Source organism: Protopterus annectens, chromosome 12.part0 (genome assembly GCF_019279795.1).
Source record: "Protopterus annectens isolate FY-2018-M chromosome 12.part0, PAN1.0, whole genome shotgun sequence".
In the NCBI taxonomy this organism is placed as follows: Eukaryota; Metazoa; Chordata; order Ceratodontiformes; family Protopteridae; genus Protopterus; species Protopterus annectens.
Window position 1 is genome coordinate 1,121,782,650 of NC_056746.1, and position 22,737 is coordinate 1,121,805,386.

A 22,737-nucleotide genomic window follows, 5' to 3' on the forward strand; every position below is an offset into this window, starting at 1 on the left:
CAGCTAAGCATGCACATAAACCAAAAGGAAATGCTGGCAGTGATGCATGCAAGCGAGGCTTTCAAACCCTTCCTCCAACAAGGCCACCTGTTAATAAGGACAGACAACACCACGGTCATGTGGTACATAAACAAGCAGGGAGGCACACACTCTTACCCTCTATGCCCGGCTGGCTGTGAATCTGTAGAACTATGCCTGAAACTCAATATCTAACTACAGTCCCAATTCGTGCCAGGAAAAGAGAATACACTGGCAGACAGCTTAAGCAGAACTACCATGGATGCGCACGAATGGATGCTGCACCCAGACATCTTCCAACTCATAGCAAAGGCATGGGGAATGCCGGAGATAGATCTGTTCGCCTCCCCACTCAACCACCAACTGAAGACATTCTGCTCAAGGACATACCACCCACAAGCTTGGAGGGTGGACTCTCTCTCTTTCAGCTGGAAAGCTCTAAAAGTATATGCCTTCCCACCTCTCCCATTAATGTACAAGGTTCTACTGAAGATCAGGGAGGAACAGCCAAGAGTGATACTGATAGCTCCAGACTGGCCAAGGCAACACTGGTATCCATTATTGAGAAGCATGTCTCAGGCAAAACCTTGGCCTCTCCCCCTATGGCCTCTTCTTCTGGCCTTAGAACAATTTCAAGACCATGCATCCCAACTTGAAAACATTGCAGCTAACTGCCTGGAAAATTCCTTAAATCCCAATCAAACTGTTTTATCACAGAGGGTGAAGGACATTATCTTGGAAGCTCGCCGGCCTTCCACAAGGAAGACATACTCAGCTAAATGGAAGAGATTTCTCCTTTGGAACACATCAAAGGCTCAGATGTGGCAGTGGCGAGCATGACACATATCCTGGAATACTTAGCAGAATTGTTCCACAATGGCCTGTCCTATTCTTCCATTAAGATTCATGCCTCAGCAATTTCAGCAGAATACAATGTGGATCCACCTATCTTCTCACACCCTCTCCTCAGACAATTTCTGAGAGGGATCAAAAATATTAAACCTCCAAGAAGACCCCTCTACCTGCTGGGATCTCAACTTTGTGCTGGAGAAACTGACACTGCCTCCTTTTGAACCAGCAGCGTCAGCGGATCTACAGTACTGCATTCCTTCTGGCAATAACTTCAGCAAGAAGAGTATCTGAGTTACAAGCATTAATGGCAGTACAGCCTTTTCTTATTTTCCACCAGGACAGAGTTTCACTAAGAACCAATCCTACTTTTATGCCAAAGGTGGTATCTAGGGTATCCTTGAACCAAGCTATTCACTTGCCTACGTTCTTCCCAAATCCACAGAATAGAGGGGAAAAACTGCTGCACACCCTGGATATACACAGACAACTACGCTACTACTTGGACAGAACTAAAACTAGCAGAAAACTGACCAACTATTTGTAGCATATGCTACTGGGGTGCAAGGAAAAGCAATTTCCAAACAGACAATTTCAAAATGGATAGGAAATTGCATTCGATTTGCTACTCCTTTCATGGAAAGACAGTTCCTGAAAACATCAGGCCTCATTCCACAAGGGCCACGGCCACCACTACAGCCTTCCTACGAGGTGGCTACCAAGGACATTTTAGAAGCTGCTACTTGGAGCTCCGTGCATACATTTGCCAGACATTACAATCTACCTTTATACTCCAGATCCAGAGCAGGTTTTGCTACTGCAGTCCTGCAGGGGATCTTAACTACACCATCCTTTTCTTAGTACCTCCTCCCCCAGATTGGCTATGGTATTCTACCCGTATGTTATGACTGCAGATGCATCCTTGAAGGACATAGTACAGTTTTGTACCTACCATAAATGTAGATGTCCGATAGGATATAACCGGGGTTTCCCAAATGGAGGACGGCTTGCCTTCACCAGGTTTGGTCATGATTTGCAGATGTGCAGCATTTCCATTGGGCATCTGTAGGCCAGGCATAGGTCATCTCTCAGCAGCTTGTAGAACACAGAGTACAGCAACAGGGCATTCAGTCTTTCCCTGTAGGCCATGTTCAGGAGTCCCTGAATTCTCTTGGTCAGGATCCTCTGTGGTCTCTCCAGTTGCTGCAGGTGTCTGGTGAGGTACAAACAAAAGGGAGGATTGTACTCGTATTAGTGGTCTGATGAGGGTTGAGTACAGAGGAGATGTCCTTCAAGGATGCATCTGCAGTCATAACATATGGGTTGTCCTGCCTCAGGCAGCCCTTCGGTCGGCCAGATTCCAAATTCTGGGTCTGGCCTCGGCTGATGTCGCACTTTCCCCGACGTCAGAGCGTCTGGGGTATAAAAGCATCAGCCGACGCCATTTTCCTCAGTCTTTCTTGCCGCTGGGTGCTCAAGCAGAAGCTGTTCGCAAGTGCCGGTCGGTCAGATCCAGTGAATTCAGCTACAAGACTTGAAAAGCTAAGTACCCTGCTGGGGACTCTTTCTTGCCTCAGCCGATGTCAGACAAAGTAAATAATTGTTTAACTTGTGGGAAACAAATACCTCATAAGGATTTCCATTCCTACTGCCTTCCTTGCTTAGGCCCAGACCACGACGCATCGGCCTGTTCAGCCTGTGCTTCCTTCAACCGACGAACTCTTAGATGTCAGTCGGAGTTTGCAGAGGAATTTTTTGGGGCCAGTTTTGCTTATAAAATGCCGACAGAGACTCCGACTTCGCATTTGGTGAAAAAACGGAAGGAAAAGGACCGACACTCGCGGCCCGCGGTTTTGGCTGAAACCACGGTAAGGCCTACCGCGAGTTTCTCGGTTTCGGAGATTCCTACTTCCGAATCCATTCAACCGACCACCGCTGCCCGGGAGGCCCCGCTGAGTCGGCTACCGAACTTCCTACCAAACCAGTGTCCAGGAAATGTCCCACACCATACCTTTGGACATTTCTACTCCTGCACGTGGGGCAGCTAGGCCCCCTGCTTCCATGTCCATTAAGGCCTTTTCTAGGGCTAAAGCTGCTAAACTTTCTAAAGCTTTGCCTCCCAAGACTACCTCCCAGAGGCCTTCCTCTAGTTCTCAGATCCTCAGCCTTGCAGAGGACCTTATTTCTTTAATTAGAGGTTCACAACTTCACCCAGACAGGGCCTCTCACCCTCCTCCGGACAAAAGGCCCAGGACTGACCCCTCTGACCCACACTCTTCTGATGAGTCCACGGATGGATCTGAGTTGTCAGACGGACGCTTCAGACCGAGGATGGGGAGCACACATGGAGGACAAATGTATCCAAGGCCTATGGCCTCAAGGACAGCTAAGCATGCACATAAACCAAAAGGAAATGCTGGCAGTGATGCATGCAAGCGAGGCTTTCAAACCCTTCCTCCAACAAGGCCACCTGTTAATAAGGACAGACAACACCACGGTCATGTGGTACATAAACAAGCAGGGAGGCACACACTCTTACCCTCTATGCCGGCTGGCTATGAATCTGTGGGAACTATGCCTGAAACTCAATATCTAACTACAGTCCCAATTCGTGCCAGGAAAAGAGAATACACTGGCAGACAGCTTAAGCAGAACTACCATGGATGCGCACGAATGGATGCTGCACCCAGACATCTTCCAACTCATAGCAAAGGCATGGGGAATGCCGGAGATAGATCTGTTCGCCTCCCCACTCAACCACCAACTGAAGACATTCTGCTCAAGGACATACCACCCACAAGCTTGGAGGGTGGACTCTCTCTTTCAGCTGGAAAGCTCTAAAAGTATATGCCTTCCCACCTCTCCCATTAATGTACAAGGTTCTACTGAAGATCAGGGAGGAACAGCCAAGAGTGATACTGATAGCTCCAGACTGGCCAAGGCAACACTGGTATCCATTATTGAGAAGCATGTCTCAGGCAAAACCTTGGCCTCTCCCCCTATGGCCTCTTCTTCTGACGCAGAACAATTTCAAGACCATGCATCCCAACTTGAAAACATTGCAGCTAACTGCCTGGAAAATTCCTTAAATCCCAATCAAACTGTTTTATCACAGAGGGTGAAGGACATTATCTTGGAAGCTCGCCGGCCTTCCACAAGGAAGACATACTCAGCTAAATGGAAGAGATTTCTCCTTTGGAACACATCAAAAGGCTCAGATGTGGCAGTGGCAAGCATGACACATATCCTGGAATACTTAGCAGAATTGTTCCACAATGGCCTGTCCTATTCTTCCATTAAGATTCATGCCTCAGCAATTTCAGCAGAATACAATGTGGATCCACCTATCTTCTCACACCCTCTCCTCAGACAATTTCTGAGAGGGATCAAAAATATTAAACCTCCAAGAAGACCCCCTCTACCTGCTGGGATCTCAACTTTGTGCTGGAGAAACTGACACTGCCTCCTTTTGAACCAGCAGCGTCAGCGGATCTACAGTACTGCATTCCTTCTGGCAATAACTTCAGCAAGAAGAGTATCTGAGTTACAAGCATTAATGGCAGTACAGCCTTTTCTTATTTTCCACCAGGACAGAGTTTCACTAAGAACCAATCCTACTTTTATGCCAAAGGTGGTATCTAGGGTATCCTTGAACCAAGCTATTCACTTGCCTACGTTCTTCCCAAATCCACAGAATAGAGGGGAAAAACTGCTGCACACCCTGGATATACACAGACAACTACGCTACTACTTGGACAGAACTAAAACTAGCAGAAAAACTGACCAACTATTTGTAGCATATGCTACTGGGGTGCAAGGAAAAGCAATTTCCAAACAGACAATTTCAAAATGGATAGGAAATTGCATTCGATTTTGCTACTCCTTTCATGGAAAGACAGTTCCTGAAAACATCAGGCCTCATTCCACAAGGGCCACGGCCACCACTACAGCCTTCCTACGAGGGGTGGCTACCAAGGACATTTTAGAAGCTGCTACTTGGAGCTCCGTGCATACATTTGCCAGACATTACAATCTACCTTTATACTCCAGATCCAGAGCAGGTTTTGCTACTGCAGTCCTGCAGGGGATCTTAACTACACCATCCTTTTCTTAGTACCTCCTCCCCAGATTGGCTATGGTATTCTACCCATATGTTATGACTGCAGATGCATCCTTGAAGGACATAGTACAGTTTTGTACCTACCATAAATGTAGATGTCCGATAGGTATGCATCTGCAGTCAGGTTTACCCTCCCTCCTACCCCTCTGTGGTATTCCTAGGGTACTTACCCCTCTTTTAGCTAGCTGGGGGAATCTATTATGGTGTATTTGTTTGTTTATACATGTATATATTTATATAATTTTGCAAATGTTTTGAACTTTTCTGCATTTATCCAAATTTAGCCTTCCTAGAGGGCACCTGGCATCTGGGGCAAGAAAAACTGAGGAAAATGGCGTTGGCTGATGCTTTTATACCCCAGACGCTCTGACGTCAGGGAAAGTGCGACATCAGCCGAGGCCAGACCCAGACTTTGGAATCCGGCCGACCGAAGGGCTGCCTGAGGCAGGACAACCCATATGTTATGACTGCAGATGCATACCTATCGGACATCTACATTTATGGTAGGTACAAAACTGTACTTTATAACATCCGTGGTCTTGGATATGATGCCTTTAATTATGAGATGTGCAATGTAAAAGGCTGTCCTTACCACTATGGACACATGGTGATCAAAGACTGTTATCAACTTGTATTCCCAAGTTATGCACCACTGGGTTTGCGCTTAGGGGGGTGCTGCCTGTATTGTAATTTGCAGGGGATACCTCTAGACAATGATGCACTTTTTTTCATTTAGTTTTAGACTGTGGCTTTGGCAGCAGTCATTTGTCTGTGTTAACCTCTCCTGTAATATGCTAATATCTTTAGGGGACCTGTGATTGCTTCCAGTTTGCTGTCATCTGCAAACCTGGTAAGCCATAGACCGTTTGCTTTCAGCTGGACTTCCGAGAAGTAGATTCCAAACAAAAGAGGGCCCAGCACAGAACATTGTGGTATCCCACTGGTAACTGTTCTACTGGTGGAGGTGGAATCTCCATCTTTGACAGTATAGATTCTGTCGGAGAGCCAGTTGGCTACCCACCTAGTGACGTGGGTTAATTCCCAGATGGAAGAGGTTTCCCAATGATACCTGAGTGGAGGATTGTGTTGACAGACTTGGCTAAGTCAGGATAGACTGTATGTACTGCTTTGCCTTCATCCAGGGCTTTGGTGACATTCTCAAAAAAATCCACCAGGTTTAGTGGGCATGATCTACCCTTAACAAAGCCAAACTGTGTCAGGTTGAGAGTTTAAAGGTTGCATATGTCCTTGTTGATAAGACCCATGATGATTCTTTCCATGGCCTTGCAGATAAGGTTGGGTAGACTTATGGGTCTGTAGTTCCCAGGTTCGGTTGATGGACACCCTTTGTGCAAGGCGATTGTAGTTGCTGTTCTCCACTCTACTGGAACAAACACAGTGCGCAGGCTATGGTTAAAGAGTGTGCCAAACGGATCCACTAGGTCATGTTTTAGGTTGTTTAGTAAGCAGCTTGGGAAGTTGTCTGGCCCCATAGAAGCCGTGTTTTTGGCCTTGGAGACTACTGATATGATCTGCTCATTGGAGATGCTGGGATGAGGACAGATGTCAGGTATGCTTGGGGGTGTGGCTGGTGAGGACAGGGGATGAAGTTGGCACCATATCTGTCCGTTAACAGGTGGGCAGTTTCCTCAGGGTTATTGTGAGTGGTACCATCCACTATGAGTTTGGCACATAGCTTGGTACTCCTTTTTAGATTTCGGACATAGCTAAAGAATGCCTTATGACTGTCTTTAGCTAGGGAAGCTAATGTAGCCTCATAACTAGCTTTAGAGGACTTTACCAGATATCTGATTTTCTTGTTCAAGCTGTGGAGAGGATCCCTTCTCTGCTAAGTTCCCTCTTGTTCTTAGATATCAGTTTATTCCTTTTGTTATATTACCTGTTTGTACTTGAGGTCTACCAGGTCCACCAGGGTGGATTGTTTTTACATGAGGACTTCATTTTGATCCCATCAGCTACAGCAGATTCAATACAGTTGTTTAAGTGGTTGTAAGGGTACTTCTCTGCATAGGAATCATTGTTGGCTGGGTTAGCAGGGGGTTTGAAGCTTTTCAAACCATTGCTTAATAGGCTATCATTTGTTTTGGAGCAGTTTCTCAATTTTATTGCTCCTGTGGAGGTGTCAGGTCTGATCATTACTGTGAATGAGACAGATTTATGGTCTGACCTTACTAGGGAGGGCAGAACACAGGGGGTAGTGCAGTGACCCTCCACATATTGGTGAGCACTAAGTCCAGAAAATTTGAGCCCCTTGTGGGGGTACAGACTAACTGTATTAAAGTCCAGGAACCTCATTGTGGTCGAGCTTGTGTATGTCACCTGCTTGATAGAAGGATAGTTGAAATCCCCCATGACCAAGGTGTGTGGCTATATAGTGAGTGACTCAAGCAAGTCCATGTAGATGGTGTGCTTCTTATGGCTCATGATGGGGGGGGCTGTAGTTAGCAATGATGTGGTATGGTGTTTTACCTATAGTTATTTAGACCTGGAGTACCTCGAGATTTACATTGTTTAACAAGTCTCGAAGTGTATTTGTATTTAATGAAGATGAATACACCTCCACCTTTGCTTCTTTCATGCTTGTTTTGAGGTCTGAACCTATGGAAGGCACTGTAGGCTTGCGCAACCAGGGTGCTGTCTATGGCTTTGAACCAAATCTTGGTGACTGAACAGATGTCAGTATCTTCCAGTTTGAGGAGTGCTTCCAGGGAGTAAAGTTTCCTGTTTAGACCCCTAGCATTAAGCGACATACCCTTGACCTTGTTTGTAGTGGATTTATTTATGGTGGACATTTTGTTGTTTTGGTATTGCCTCCCCTATAGTGGCTTTTTAGGCAAGAGTCTTTGCCAATATTTGGCCTAGAAGAGACCAGTAAAGACTATCTCTGGCAAAGCAGTGTGGTCTGTCAACCATGTGTTCCCAGGCTGACGGATACGGAGTAGCCATGGATTGACACCAGAAGCTAAGCCAATTGTGGAAGTCAATCATTTTTTTGTGCATATTGTGGCATCAGCCTTCGTGAAGGTAGAACACTGCTTAGGGCTAGGGTTATACCTGCCTGGAACACACAATCTGAGAGTTCAGTCATGTCTTTCTTCATGTACTCCAGGTATGTTATTCACCTCAACATGTATTGTGACAGAGTCATAACTGTAATTGGTTGTTGAGAGACTTGAGTGCATGCTTGATTTGATTGATCCTGGCACCTGACAGGCATCTGACTGTGACCTTGTCCAGCCTGGTGAGGGGCATATCTGTGTGTCTCAATGTGGAATCTCCTGCGACCAGGACGTTTGGTTTGGTTTTGAGGTATTCTGCCTTAGGGACTTATTCTCTGAGACACTGGTATGTGTGCTTTGTGTAGCAGATTTTGGTAGTGCTGTAGTATGTGCGAGTTGTTTACGCTTGTGAGGTTTCTGGTCATTTGGTAGGCTCTTCGTGAGTACCTCTGCATGGGTGGGTTTATGTGTCATGACTTTATCTTGTGTGAGAGGAGAGGTGTGTGTGTTGACAACCTGTTTGATGTCTTGTATATTGCTATGTGAGAGGATTGATTCTAGTTTCATAGTATAGTTACATCTCTCACATACTGTATTTGCTTGCTGTAGGATTAAATGGCTGTCAGTATACATGAGGCAATTACTATATTACCTCAGGATGCCCATGTCAGTCAGGTTGTTAGAGAAATGTTGGGAGACTGACTGTCCATTGTAGTAGGTTAAACCTTAAGTACTGTTAGGGGGTGGACAAGTTAAATCAGCTTTTGCTCTAGGATTAGCAAGGGGACTTATTCTAGTGAGGATTAGGGATTAAAAAGTGTGGCAGTGCTGCTTAGTGCTCAGCTGAGTTGCTCGCAGTGCACAGTTGTGTTGCCCGCAGTGGAGCAGGGAAGCCTGGGAGTGTTCCACTGACTGTTCTTTAGGGAAAAAGTTGTATCTAGGCATTTGCATCTATACAGGAAATTGCTAACCACTGTTGCATGGTGTGCAGCTTTGCACAAACGTGAGGCTTAAATACAAACAAATTTAAATAATTCTAACACAAACTACCAGTAGGAAAGCCCCACACAGAGTGTTATTCCAGCAGCCCTTAGCTCATATGGGTCCTGAGCTACACATTTCTGCCACAAGGGGGCAGGGAGGCCCACTAAATGCAAGATGGTTGGTTTTAGTGCTCATGTGATACCAAACAATCTAGATTCAGCAAGTCTGTATTTAGCCTGTGCTGTTTAAGGCATAAGTAGCAATGATACAAAGTGCTGAATGAAGCAATCACAGCAGAAAAAAACAGTAAAAATGAAGCAGTTCAATAAAGTACAGTTCACAAAGTGCAATACAGGCTTAAATTATAATTCTTTTTAGAAGATTTCAGTGGATGCCTTGGATTTCTGTTCAGATGCACTTCAGACCTCTGGCTAAGAACGACAGACTCTGAGTAGCTCCGGTAAACTGTGTAGACCACAAGCATTCCTAATGTAAAATAACTGGTTTGGAGTTCAAGCACTTAAACCAGAACTAAGACTAAGAGTAACAGACTCTGTAAGCCTTTAGCCAGCAATTCCTAACTTAAAAGGATGTAAGCTACCTCTTTTGCCACAGCAGGGTAGACCACAAACCTTCCTTTTGTAAGATAACTAGTTTGAAGCCCAAGTACTTAAAACTAAGAAGCTTAGAATAACATTTACAATGTAATCAGGCTACTAATGAGCAGTAATAAGTGTAGCAGAATAAATGCAGCTGAACTCTTTATTTTGCTTTTTGCTGCTTGTTCTTAAAGTAATAAAGTAGGAAGAAACACAGATACAGTAAAAGCAGCTGAATAACGTGCATGTTGTAAGTAAGTGGGAAGGGAGGAAACAGAAGATAATCCACATTTAAGAGAGTAGGGGGGTGCGTCTCCCCAACTAATCTCTCCGTATTTGATAGAATGAGCTGATGAGTTGGGACTGGGAGGCGTGTCCAAAATCAGATTTATGGTAGGGACAGGCAACTCAAATGCCACAAGTTTGAAAGTACAACAACTGAACCTAGCCATGACCTCTTAAAACTCCAAAAGAACAAAAAACTTAAAACAAAACAAATGCAGTATAAGGAAAAGATAAAAAATAGAAGTAACCAAACCTTAAATGAAAACCTTCAATTCAATTTCTAATGTGAGCAGAGCAAGCTGTACAAGACAGCAGAGGGAGGCCACAGAAGGCATGAGGGTCAGCACAAGGTCACATCATATGGAGTGCAGTGGGCAGATTGTTATATTACTAGTATCTGTTAGTATGCATGCACACTGGGTGTCTGAGGAAGCCTGTGCAGTTAAGTGTAACTTCATTGTATTAAAACGCTGAAGACTGGATATATTGACCAGTAAATCGAAGTAAATTTACCTAAGAGAATAACAGTTATTTGAGGACTACAACCTGCATCCCTGTTTAGTCTCTGAGGGCTCCCCATACCACTAGTAATGGGGCAGCTTGGACGAGAGTGTAAAAGTTTATCCCAGTTGGTGGTTGCTACAGTTTTTTGTTCACCTCCAGGGACGGCTGATAGCCTAGGATATATGATTGAGTACTTGTGTGTTGTAGTGCTTTCTTACATTATCTCAGCTGGTGGCCTGCAATGTTCACTTAATTCCTCCCTCACTCCCCACACATGAATCCATCTACTTGACTACCAGCAATTAAGCTTGGTCTTACTATAGGTTTGCTTATGAAAGATTTGATACATAAAGATTATAAATGGTGTTGGGGTATTCTTATTAGCTGACAAAGTAGATATGTTGTATTCATTATGTTATGTGCTTTAATGTCATTCTCTTATTTTGCATGGGAGGAGTAAGTACCAGTGTATTTTATTCTAATTTTAGTAGAGAAATTGAGTTAAAAGTTTAGAGAGAAAAAGTTGAACAATTAACTTTTTTTTTGTTTGTTTATTTCAGCCTTGGCCACTGCACTGGATATTGGGTTGTCAAACTGGAGTTTTCTCTTCATCACCATCTCACTGTGAGTATGAAATGGGTTATTTTAGATGCCACTGAATGTATACCTGCTGGTTCCAGCATGTGCTGACAAGGGCAGAGATGTGGGACAGTGCTGAAGTCAGCCTTCCTTGTCTCATTTGGAAAGCATAGAACAGGACTGTTACAGAGCCTTTACCAGGCAGTGTCAAACTGTAGTGCACAGATTAGTGGTTGGTTTTTAAAATATTTGATTTAAAGTTGTAGCCATGCCTTGTTAAGATTCATTGGTAAGTACTAGGCTGACTGTCCATGTGGCCCATTTCAAGTCTAGGTAATTCTCCTTTCAAAGGTGAGAATCAAAGCATGTACCTTGTATTTATGAGTTAAATGTCTTGAGCATTATGCCAATCACCATCCTTCTTTGTGTGTGAGTGGGGGGGGGGGGGGGGGAACACGACCTGAATTTTTTTTTTTTACTGGTATACAAGTATCGCTATAGTATTCTTGGTGCATAGAGCATTTGGTGTAGCGCATGAAAGTTTATTTTTGGAAAAGTTAAACATTTACCTTATTTGTTTATAGTAGTAAAGCAGAAGCCCCACAGCTCCCTGTCTCTCTTGGTGGTGGCAGTCAGGGCCAGGGAGATGTTGTAGAGATTCCAGAAAAGAAGATCGGAGGTAGCATTGTAAGAAATTTTACCTGTTTAGCACTTAGCACACTGAGCTAAGGAGATTGGGAGTATAACTGTCTGCAAAAGGTGGCAAAAAAGAACTTGGGGTTGTTAGAAAGGGGGAGGGGGTGTTAAAATTTCTGTGACAGAAATTGTAGCTCTTTGTGAGAGACAGACTCTGTCTTGGGACAGGGGTGCTTAGTGCTGAATGCAAAGCTACATCATGAAGATGGTACCTTCTAAGATGAGAGGAGATAAGAAAGTCACAGAATCGAAGGGTATTCGGCCATAGTAGCAAAGAAAAACTGCTAAATGTTGTAGAGGAGCAAACTGGAGCACAACTGCACAATATTACTTTGCAGTTTAAGGGATCTGTGTAGGGAGATGAGAAATTACAAGAAGTGATGGGGGGGGGTAAATATTTCTGGTGTGAGAGACACATGGGTTTGTAATGGCAGGATGTGGGGACATGGGGATACCTGGCTATAAGTAGTTCAGGAACAACACAGAAGTGATACCAGGCAATGGGATAGCAGTCTGTGTAAAAGAAGGTATCAAATGAACTGTCAAAAGGAGGAACACATGCTTATAAAAGTTGTGTCAGATTCTAGGTTAAGTGCCTTGGCAGATGAAGGAAACATGACCTAGAACATGATTCTTATTTTAACCAGTTTTTTAACCTGTTGAGTAAGTACATATGAACACTACTTATACATTTTTCATAACAATTTAGAAATAAAAATTGAGCATTCCAGACTTAGTACATTTATTTATTTTTATGTATATTTAACATTTGTTACCAGGAAAGTCTGACTTGGAACTAAGCCAATTTTCAACGGTGGCCCAGGAAGAAATGCTTTAGACTCATGTCTTTGTATTGTGGAAAGAAACCCACACAAACGCATGGAGGATATGCAGACTCCACACAGAAGGCACTCCAGCCAAGAATCGAACTTGAGAACCTCCTGCTGTGAGGCGACAGCACTACGGCTGCACCACTGTGCCATCAAATACATATTATTAAGATGTAGTATTTTACTTACCCAGCTATCTAGTCAATTATTCATTACTAGTTTAGTGAGTATTCTTAACTAAAATTTGTAATTGGAAACAAATAAATACGAATATCTAAAAATAGCTGCTGAAGTCCTAGCATACCCTGTTTCCATATTAATCAACCACTCCATAGCAGAATCCCATGTACCATCTTTATGGAAAATATCCCACATCATTCCCCTCCATAAAGGTGGCCCCTCCACTGAACTCTCCAATTACCGCCCCATCGCCATCCTCTTCCCCTCTCCAAGATACTAGAAAAATGTGTCAACACTCAGGTCTCTGACTACCTCCTAACCAATAATGTCCTCTCTAATACCCACCATGGCTTCAGGACATATCACAGCACGACCACTGCTCTGGTCTCCTTCACTAACACTACCCTTCATCACAGAAACAATGGCCTTTTCTCCTCAGCTGTATATCTAGATCTGTCTAAGGCCTTCGACATTGTTTCACATGAACTACTACTCTGCTTTCTCCAAACCAGCCACCAACTGGTTCCACAGCTACCTCCATGGCCGCCAGCAGTCAGTTGACTAGGAAAATAACCTCTCCCCTCGTCTTCCACTTACCCTTGGTGTTCCCCAAGGATACATCCTAGGCCCCCTTCTATTCTCCCTTTTCACTAGCAACCTGCACACTGCCATCAAACAAGCTTCTCTCATACAGTACGCTGACGATTCCACCCTCATCTGCTCTGCATTCACCTTACCAGAACTCCAACAGATCACACAGGAAACATTCTCATCCATAGAAAGCTGGTTATCTAACTCCCAGCTCCTACTTAACCCCAAAAAGACCAAACTCCTCCTCTTCTAACCACCCAAAACTACCCCAAACTCCCCATTTCAGTATATCTGCCAAAGACAGTAACTTCATCAGTTTACACCAAACTTCTTGGTGTGGAGATTGACAACAATCTCAAGTTCGATACCCACATATCTGTTACAGTACAAAAAGTGCACAAAAAAACTTGGTGCCTTGTATAGAAACAACCAATACCTCACCAAAATTGCTAGAATCTCTATTGCCAATTCCCAACTAATCACCACCTTACTCTATGCATCTCCCATACTTATTAATCTTAGACAATCAAAATTAAACAAACTAGAGACATGCTACAACAAAACTGCAAAATTTGCCACCGGTGCTCCCTACCGAAGCCACCACTGTCTCCCTAAGACAACTAGACTGGCTCGAGCTCCCACAACTCCTTCACCTGAATCCACTCTCCTTTGCTCACAAACTTGTAAACCACTCACTCAAAATCCCATCGCTGCAAACACTTTTCCAATCCTACCACTCCTCCAGACCCCTACGATCCAGCATCAAAAATCTCCTCCAAATCACCAAAGCCAAAAGCTCAGCAGGAGAAGCCCTATTTTTCTGTGCCATATCAAAGCTTTGTAACAACCTTCCCCCCACCATCACTACCCTAACTTCCAGCAGTCACTTCAAGACTGTGCTTAAATCACACCTAAATATTCACTGGCTCTGTCCGTGTCCAAACCCCGACTAAATCCCCTACCCCCTTCTGCTCTCTTTGCTCTCACTCCCACTTTGCTCTAACCAACTTATTGACCATATACTACTACTCTGCTTAGTTAGTACACATCAGCCTGTTACTACTGTATACTGAGTTTTTAGCCTACTAGTACTGTGTCACGCTAAGCTACTTTTTTTTCTGTTTAAAATTATGGCAGTCTTTTATTGTTTAATTTTTATTTGCTCTCGACTATAAATGTACCAAGTGTTTTTGCCTTACTATATGTCATCAACCTCATTATTGAATGTCTATTACTCATGTAAAATCTGGAACTTTTCTCCCCGGGCCTCCACTGAAAAAGGACCTGTGTCCAGACAGAATTTCCTGGTAAACAAATGTAAATGAATAATAAATAAATAATAAATAAAAGGGGGGGAATACTAGGAACCTCTTGTAGTATCTTACTGGATCTGTGATCTGTCTCTGTTAAACTGGATTTTTAAAAGTAGTGTTATTTTTTACCACTAGTCTTTAAATATGACATGTCCTTCTTAAAATAAACTGTCATTGGAATATTTTCTTAAACTTATTCTAGATTGCTTGAGGGTCCCTCTGTCTTTATTTATAGTACCACTTTTGTTAAATTCCACTTGTATATTCTTAACCTTTCTTAATGCTTGTATAGCATTTTCCTTATGTTATTACATTATGACTGTTTTTTTTTCTAATAAATATGTATACTTGTGTCATTTATTTATTTTTCTCCTCATTAAATATAACATGGCTAGCTATTGAATCTCAATTTAATATTCCCCTGCAAGGGGGAACCTAACAAACCTGATGAATGACTGCTGTATGAGTATGTTTAAAAAGCAGATTTGATAGTTGCATGGAGAAACTTCATCACACCTTGCAGCCAGTTTCTCTGTGATGGAGCTTTTATTTTGAGAGTGGGAGGGTGGCTTAATGGCTAAGGTGTTTTCCTTACAAACACAAGGTGCAGGGTTTGAGTCTCACAAGGGATAATTTGCTAAGCTTGAAATGGCTCACAAGGGCAGTTAGCTTAGTACTAAACTATGAACTATGAACATCAGTCCCTACATATAATACTGCTGTTTATCAGGACCAAATTAATCGGCTCTCTTTTAAAAAGAGAGCACATGCCACGAACTGCCTTCACATGACTGCTTCATGGTGGGGCCTGATTGAAGTTTTGTGAAAACACTTGACTGTTAGATCCCTTCTACCAACCACTTTCTCTGTCTCTCTCTATCTCTTTTTTTATTGCTGCTTTAGTCCTCCATAAAGAAAACTTAAGGCAACCAGGTCAACCAGTTTTATGGGTTATTCTCATATTACAACTTTAGAGTGTATGTCAATTTGAGAATACACTGTAAAATCAGTATACATATCATCATGCTACATATTCATTATAAAGTCGAGAGACAGATGGTAATGGAAGAAAGAAAATCTAATTGTCTGGAGCAAGTCCCACTTACTGCCGAGTTCATAGGTTCATAGTTATGTACTAGGCTAATGGCCCTGGAGCCTTTACAAGTCTAGTCCATAGGATTACCCCGGCATTGTGCCACCTGACCTTAGTTCCCAGTGCCTCAGTCGAGTAGAGCCACTGGAGTGATCCTCGGGATGAATTTTCTATTTCCTATCCACTCATCAAGATTTCTCTTGAAGAGGGCCAGTGACGTGCTCTGCTTGACATATATGGGAAGTCTGTTCCATAGCATGGGCAGTCTCTGGGTTATGAACCTGTCCCTCCAGCATGTTCTGTTGATTGTGGTAATGAGGTTGAGGTCTGTGGAGTGTGTGGTGCGGAGGTATTGGGATTTCTTTAGATGTAACATTTCTAACAGAGCTGGGTCAGTCAAGCAGAGATCACCTCCAAGTAGGCGATATGAGACAGTTGAGTTTTTTGAGTCTGTCCATATAGGATATAGGACAAGTGTTTAAGGCCTAGGATCCTCTTTGTGAGGCACTTTTGTGGCCTCTCCAGTTGTTGCAGGTGTCTAGTGAGGTACATGCCAAATGGGGCATTGTACTCGATGATTGGCCTAATGAGGGAAGAGTAGAGGGAGACAATGGCCTCTTTCTTCCTGGATGCAAAACCTTTAGTAATGAGATGTGCCACATAGAATTACTTTCTGACCACAGTGGTAATGTGGTCAAAAGAGAGGTTGCTGTCAACCTGTTCCCAGGTCTGTTATAACGCCTTCTGTGTTCAGTGGACTACCATCGATGTGGTAATTCAAGGGAACTGGGTTTTTCCCAGGGGGGATGATGACACATTTTTTGGCATTAAGCTTAAGGCCATGGTTCTGACACCAGTCGTTGGACTCAGTGAGGCCTTTCTGTAGGATGTCAACATCACTTGGGGAGTCAATAATACATCCCAACTTGCAACTGTCTGCGAACCTTTTCAGCCAGAGTCCTTTCGTGTTGGCCTGGACTTCAGAGAAGTAGATAACAAACAGAAGAGGACCCAGGACAGAACCCTGTGTGACTCCACTCATGACTGGTCTGCAGTCTGACTTGGAGTCAACCACTTTCACACTGTGGGTTCTATCTGTGAGCCAGTTTGTAACCCATCTAGTGATATAGGGGTTGATGCCTAGCATATTGAGTTTTTGTATGTTTCCTGAATGGAGAATGGTATCAAAGGCCTTGGCCAGAGCTAGGTAGGCTGTATGAACCACCTTGCCCTCAACCACAGCTCTGGTGGCTGACTCAAAGAAGTCGACCAAGTTGAGCAGGCATGATCTGCCCTTCAAAAAACCAAACTGTGTAGGATCCAGAGTTTGGAGATCCCCTATATCCTTGTTTATTAGGTCCATGATGATGCATTCCATAGCTTTGCATATCAGACTCATCAGGCTAATGGGACAATAGTTCCCAGGGTCTGTAGTCGCCACTCCTTTGTGGAGAGGGATGGCTGTAGGAGTGCACCATTTGGTAGGGACAAAGCCTGAGGTGAGGCTGTGATTGAACAGAGCACACAGGTGAAGTGCCAGTTCACTCTGTAGTTCATGTGAAACACTACCAGGGATATTGTCATGCCCCATAGAAGCTGTATTCTTGGCCTTGGACAGTGCTGTTGTAACCTGTGTAGCAGTAATACTGGGTGCCTGGCAATCTACTGGTATTGTGACTGATCCTTTGGGGGGGGGGGGGGTAAAGTTGGAACTGAATTTGTCAGCCAGTATATTGGCAATATCTGTTGGCTCGGTATAGGAGGTATCATTGTGCAGTAGCTCAGAACAAATCTGGGTATTGCTGTGGAGATTCTTTACATAACTATAGAAGGCCTTGTGGTTGTCTTTACTATCTGCTGCAATTCTGTTTTCATAGCTAGCTTTAGAGGATTTGATGAGGGATCTCAACTTTTTGTTAAGGCTTATAAGGGAGTTTTTCCAGTCTTTGGACTTTACCTTATTTATGGCAGGGGAAAACCGGATTGGCTTCCATTGGTATATGATTTAGCAGTCATGTACCTATTCTCCATTTGCATGGGTGCCGTGAAGTTAGCCACCTCTGTTTTTAGGAGCCCAAAATTAGCTTTGGAGAAGTTTTTCATGGTGGTTACCTTTGCAGGGGGGGGGGGGTGGCGGGAAGGATGTGGATTTCCAGGGTGATTATTTTGTGGTCAGATCTAACCAGGGAGGATTTGACTATTGCAGTAGAGCAAAGGTTGCCCATGTTAGTAATGACCAGGTCAAGGATGTTGCTACCTTTTAGTAGGAGTAAGAACAAGCTGGTCCAGGGCATTGAAATTAATGAATTCCAGGAAATGTTGGGCAAGTGTATTGGTACATGAGTAGTTTTCCCAGTTAATGGAGGGGTAGTTGAAGTCACCCAGTAAAAGAGTGTTAGGTTGGACCCTAATATTCTCCAGGGTGCTTAGGAACGTAGAGTGTGAGTCTTGGGACATAGTTGGGGACCTATAGCAGTCTACGAGCTGAATTGCTGTCTTACCCAATGTTAGCTGCACCTGAAGCATCTCCGATGCGTTATGTTGGGCTACAAGTCTAGAGGTGTGTGTATCCTTTATGAATATGGAAACACCACTGCCTTTGGAGCTTCAGCCCAAGTTCTAGGGCCGAAAGGTGTGGAATGAGTTATAGCTTGGTAGTGCAGGGGTGCTTAATGCTGCCTTGAACCAGGTCTCTGTTACAGTACAAATGTCGATATTCTCCATTTTAGGGAGTGCTTCGAGTGAGTGCATTTTGAGATTTAAACTTCTAGCGTTGAGCAGCATGACCCTCATATTGCATTTGTTTGTAGCTGTTACGGTAGTGATTTGGTCTTTGGAACACCGCCTAAAAAAACACTATGGGGTGGCAAGAGCATTGGCCAGTATCCAGAAGCCCAGAGGTGACAGATGCAGGCCTTCTCTGGCAAAGCATTGAGGTCTGTCATTCGTGTCATCCCAAGCAGTCAGATACTGGATCCCTTTAGTATGACACCAGAAACTTAGCCATTTGTTGAAATCAATAATTTTCTGCTTGTACTGTGGTATCATTCTGGGTGATGGCAGGATGCTGCTCAGGGCTGGGCTCATACCCGCCTGGGCTACATTATCCGAGAGCTCCTCCATGTCTCTCTTCATGTAGTCCATGGAGGTACATCTCGGGTCATTTACACCCACATGTACAATGACAGAGTCATATTTGTACCTGTTGTTGAGGGGCCTGAGTGCATAGATTTTGTGGCGGATCCTGGCGCCTGACAGACAGCTGACTAGTGAGTGGGACATCAGTGTGCCTCACTGTCTAGTCACCTATGACTAGTGTGTTTGGCATGCTGTTTTGCCTTAGGGGCTTTCCTTGGTTGAGTGACACACTGTTTAGGGGAGTTATGTGTCTTGTGATTAGTGTTGTGCTGTGGTAGTTGAGTGTGTTTCTGCCTTGGAGGTCTCTGCTGTTTGGGTAGATTTTTATTGAGAGCCTCCGCAAAGGTGGGTGTGTGGTTTGAGTTTTTATGTGAAGGCAGTGCTGATGTGTGTTCTGGAGGGCTATGTGTTCCATGTGGTGTGGTGCAAGTGTTGACCTTCTCCTCTTGACCAGCTATTCTGGTCTTGGCTTCCAGTTTGGATATATAAGTGCATCTCTCGCAAGTCTGAGTGTTGGGAGGTAAGAGGAGAGGGTTGGCAGTGTACATGAGGCAGTTGCTACATTGCCTCAGAATGCCCAGGTTCCCAGGTTAATAGGAGAAGGCACAGGGAACTGACCTTTAGGCATACCCGGAGGGGTGGGCATTAATTGTAAGTACTAGAGCTGTTTCCTTGTAGAATGTATAGTGCTGGTAGCACTTTTGTGTGCTACAATAATTTCTACAAGAAGTCCGGTAAAGTGCTAAACTAATAAGCTAGTAAAAAGTTTAGAAGAGGAGATAACTAGCAGATCTAAGGGAAAAATTGAAGGGCAGACTTTTGGCACCACTCAGAAGCATACAAACGGTCCTGGATACAGGAAATCTGTATCTAGATTCGACTAGTTACAGGAAAGGCAGGAAGCAAGCGCAAATGCGGACTTTTAAACCAGAGAGTTGAAAGAGATAGAAAAACTGCCCAAATGGCCAATAACCTACAATTTCTGGGCCAGAAACTACTCCTCCTGTGATAGAGAGGCTAACTAGTGCTTACCACTCCCACTGATAAGCTAGAAGGCTTCCCTCCAACACAGAAATGCTTGGGGGAGGGGGGCTCAGAAGCTTGCATACAGTCCTGGATACAGCAAAGCTGTATCTGGGCTAGACTAGTTGCAGGAAAGGCGGGAAACAAGCGCAGATGTGGGCTTTTAAACCAGAAAGTTGAAAGAGATGGAAAAACTGTCCAAACGGTCAAAAAACTACAATTTCCGGGCCAGAAACCACTCCTCTTTTGGTAGGTAGGCTACCTAGTGCTTACCACTCCCACTGATGAGCTAGAAGGCTTCCATCCTACACAGAAAGGCTTGGGGGGCTCAGAAGCTTACCAGCAGTCCTGGATACAGCAAATCTGTATCTGGACTAGACTTGTTATAGGAAAGGCAGGAAGCAAGCTGAGAATTTATTTTCAGAAAGCAGCTAAAACAGCACTAAAAACAACTGAAAGTGCAATGCAAGCTAGCACGCTTTGAGTGTGTAGCAGTGTTAAAGCAAATACAGTTTAAATCAATGCAATTTATTCAAAATGTGTTCTGAACTGAATTCAGTTGTTGTTTTATTCAACTCTGAACACTTAAAAAGTGCCAAAAATATACTTATCAGCTGAGAAGTGCACTCAGTCAGAACACAAGAAGATTTTTTTAGTGAAGTGCAAAGGGAGAAAGGTGGAGCAGAAGATAATTCAAGGTTAAGAACCTAAGTGGGGTTGGCCTTCTCAGATGTTCTTTCTGTATTGGGTAGAATGAACACTAGAGTGGGAGGAGTGTCCCAGATCAAATTTACAGTAGGAGCGGGCAACTGCAAAGCCACCAACTGTACACACCACAGGAATAGGGTGGGTGGGACGGAGGGAAAAAAGTTTCAGAACAGATGAGAAAACAGAAAACAATGCCAGCAATTATATATAATTCAGTCAAGCAAACGATGCCAGCAATTATATATAATTCAGTCAAGCAAAAATTAAGACAGTGCCAAACTCTGAAAAGTTAAAGTGCCAAAAATATACTTAACAGTTTGTTTGAGAAGCACTCTTCAGTCAGAACACAAGGAGGAGTTCAGTCGATTACGCATGAAGGAGTCTTGTAACCAATGACTGTCCTGATGTCAGTCTCATCACTAAGCTGCTAAAATGTCTCCAGTAAACTGAAACCATTAACATCAACTGGTTTACCACATAACATGTCTTTACATGTATATGGTTTACTTTCAAAATGTTGATAGTCACCACTTCCACAAATGCCGAACTGAGACTTCTGAAAACCTTAAAACACCGATATTCCAAACTGCAAAATCTCATCCTCTTTTTGACCCATGTTATCACTTAGTGTAAAGCGGTCGGAAATGTTAATGTTCGCTTTTTTCCAGCTTTCTGAAATTTCAGCAGCATGGATTTCGTGGAAAAGTTTCGACGATGTGCACTTTTGACTATGTGCTTTCAACATTTTGAGGGTAAACGTATCTATTTGTATGTGTAGATATATATATAAAACTTCTTTGCTTTTTCACTCTGATTTCAACAATAATTTTACCCATTTGTCAAAGTGTCTGTAAAAGGGGAAAGAGATTTTTTCATTGCTTTTGTGTGTTCGCTGGATCTGACTGGCCTGCCTGGATGTCTGTTTGCTCTGCCACCAATGATTTTTCACCTGATAATATTCATTGCTCCAAGTATAAAAGACAGGATGAGTTTTGGGTTTACTGGGAAGGGAGTTGTCAGTGTTGTTGGACACAATACTCTTCTCCTTGACTAGATTGAATAGTTCTGATCAGCAAGTAGTCTTGAATCACTACATTTGAGTATTGTATGCAGTTTGCACACCTCTGAAAGCACATTCTTTTTTGAGGAAAACCCTAACCTTATCTGTTAGGAGGGTGATCCTGTGTCTCTTATCTGTTAGGAGGGTGATACTGTGTCTCTGATCTGGGCTGCTAGGAAGTACTTTCTGTTTTTAGTTTGTCTTCCTGGACCTCTTTTGACTTCAGAAGTAACCTCTTCACATACCAAATTCACATTCTCTAATTCATTGGACTCTAAGACTCCATTTGGTCTTTTATTTTTGCAGAAAGTTTTATCCTTAAAGTCGATTAATTTTGCTTCATTATGTTTAAGTCTAGCTTTCTTGCAATAACTTTAGCCTTTAATTCCACATGTCCATCATTTATGGACTGCAAATCCTCAGAGTGATCATTTAAGTTTTATTTAGTTTCCACCAGCTGCTGATCATATTTCTTGGAGCTTCATTTGCTTTTTGTCGCTGGTTGAAATTCTATTTCTCCTGCTATTAATATTCTTTTCTATTGGGCTTTAAGTGGCAACTTGCCTCTGACTGCAAGATCTTTTCCTGCTTTAGTTTATTTCTGGTTTTCCTCAAAATACGATCTGTACCTGTGCTGTTGATAATTTTGCTAATACTCTAGATGTCTTTGTATTGTAATTTGGTTACCTTTGTACCTTTTGGAAGCAAAGCACTTTGACACTTATTTCACTTGCAGGATCACCACATTGGAAATCCTGAAAAATATAATCTGAAGTAGTTTACTTTATTTGGTCTTCAACCTGTGGGATACCGGATCCGTATCGGATCCGAGCCGGCAACTTTACTAGCATCTGCTCTGAGCTCCAAGCTCCTCCCCTTACCCATAATACACCTTCACTGCCTTCCAACCCCCAGATCTCTTTTGCCATGGCTAGCTGAAGCATTGTGATCGCCAGAGCTCTGGGTAGTAAGTGGGTTTAAAGTCTTCAGAAAGTCTTTTTCTCCTTTACTATAGTTAGATTAGTGATAGTGTAGGTTCCCCTTCTCCTCACCTCGGTTGGTGCATCGCATTATCTTTCTTTAGAGTTGTTTAGCTTAGTTTTTGTAGTTTGTAAGTGCGCTTCTTCCCCTCCCCCTCTGTGTGTTC

The 22,737-nt window shown here is 43.4% G+C and overlaps 1 protein-coding gene across 1 annotated transcript in view; it reads left to right on the forward strand.

The window, feature by feature from the left end:
• Positions 1–22,737, forward strand: part of SLC35C2 (solute carrier family 35 member C2) — a 412,193-nt gene that overhangs the window by 39,520 nt on the left and 349,936 nt on the right. The window contains exon 3 of the mRNA XM_044090136.1: positions 10,940–11,003. Within this exon, the coding sequence (XP_043946071.1) occupies positions 10,940–11,003 (64 nt within the window). The remainder of the gene's footprint in view (positions 1–10,939; positions 11,004–22,737) is intronic.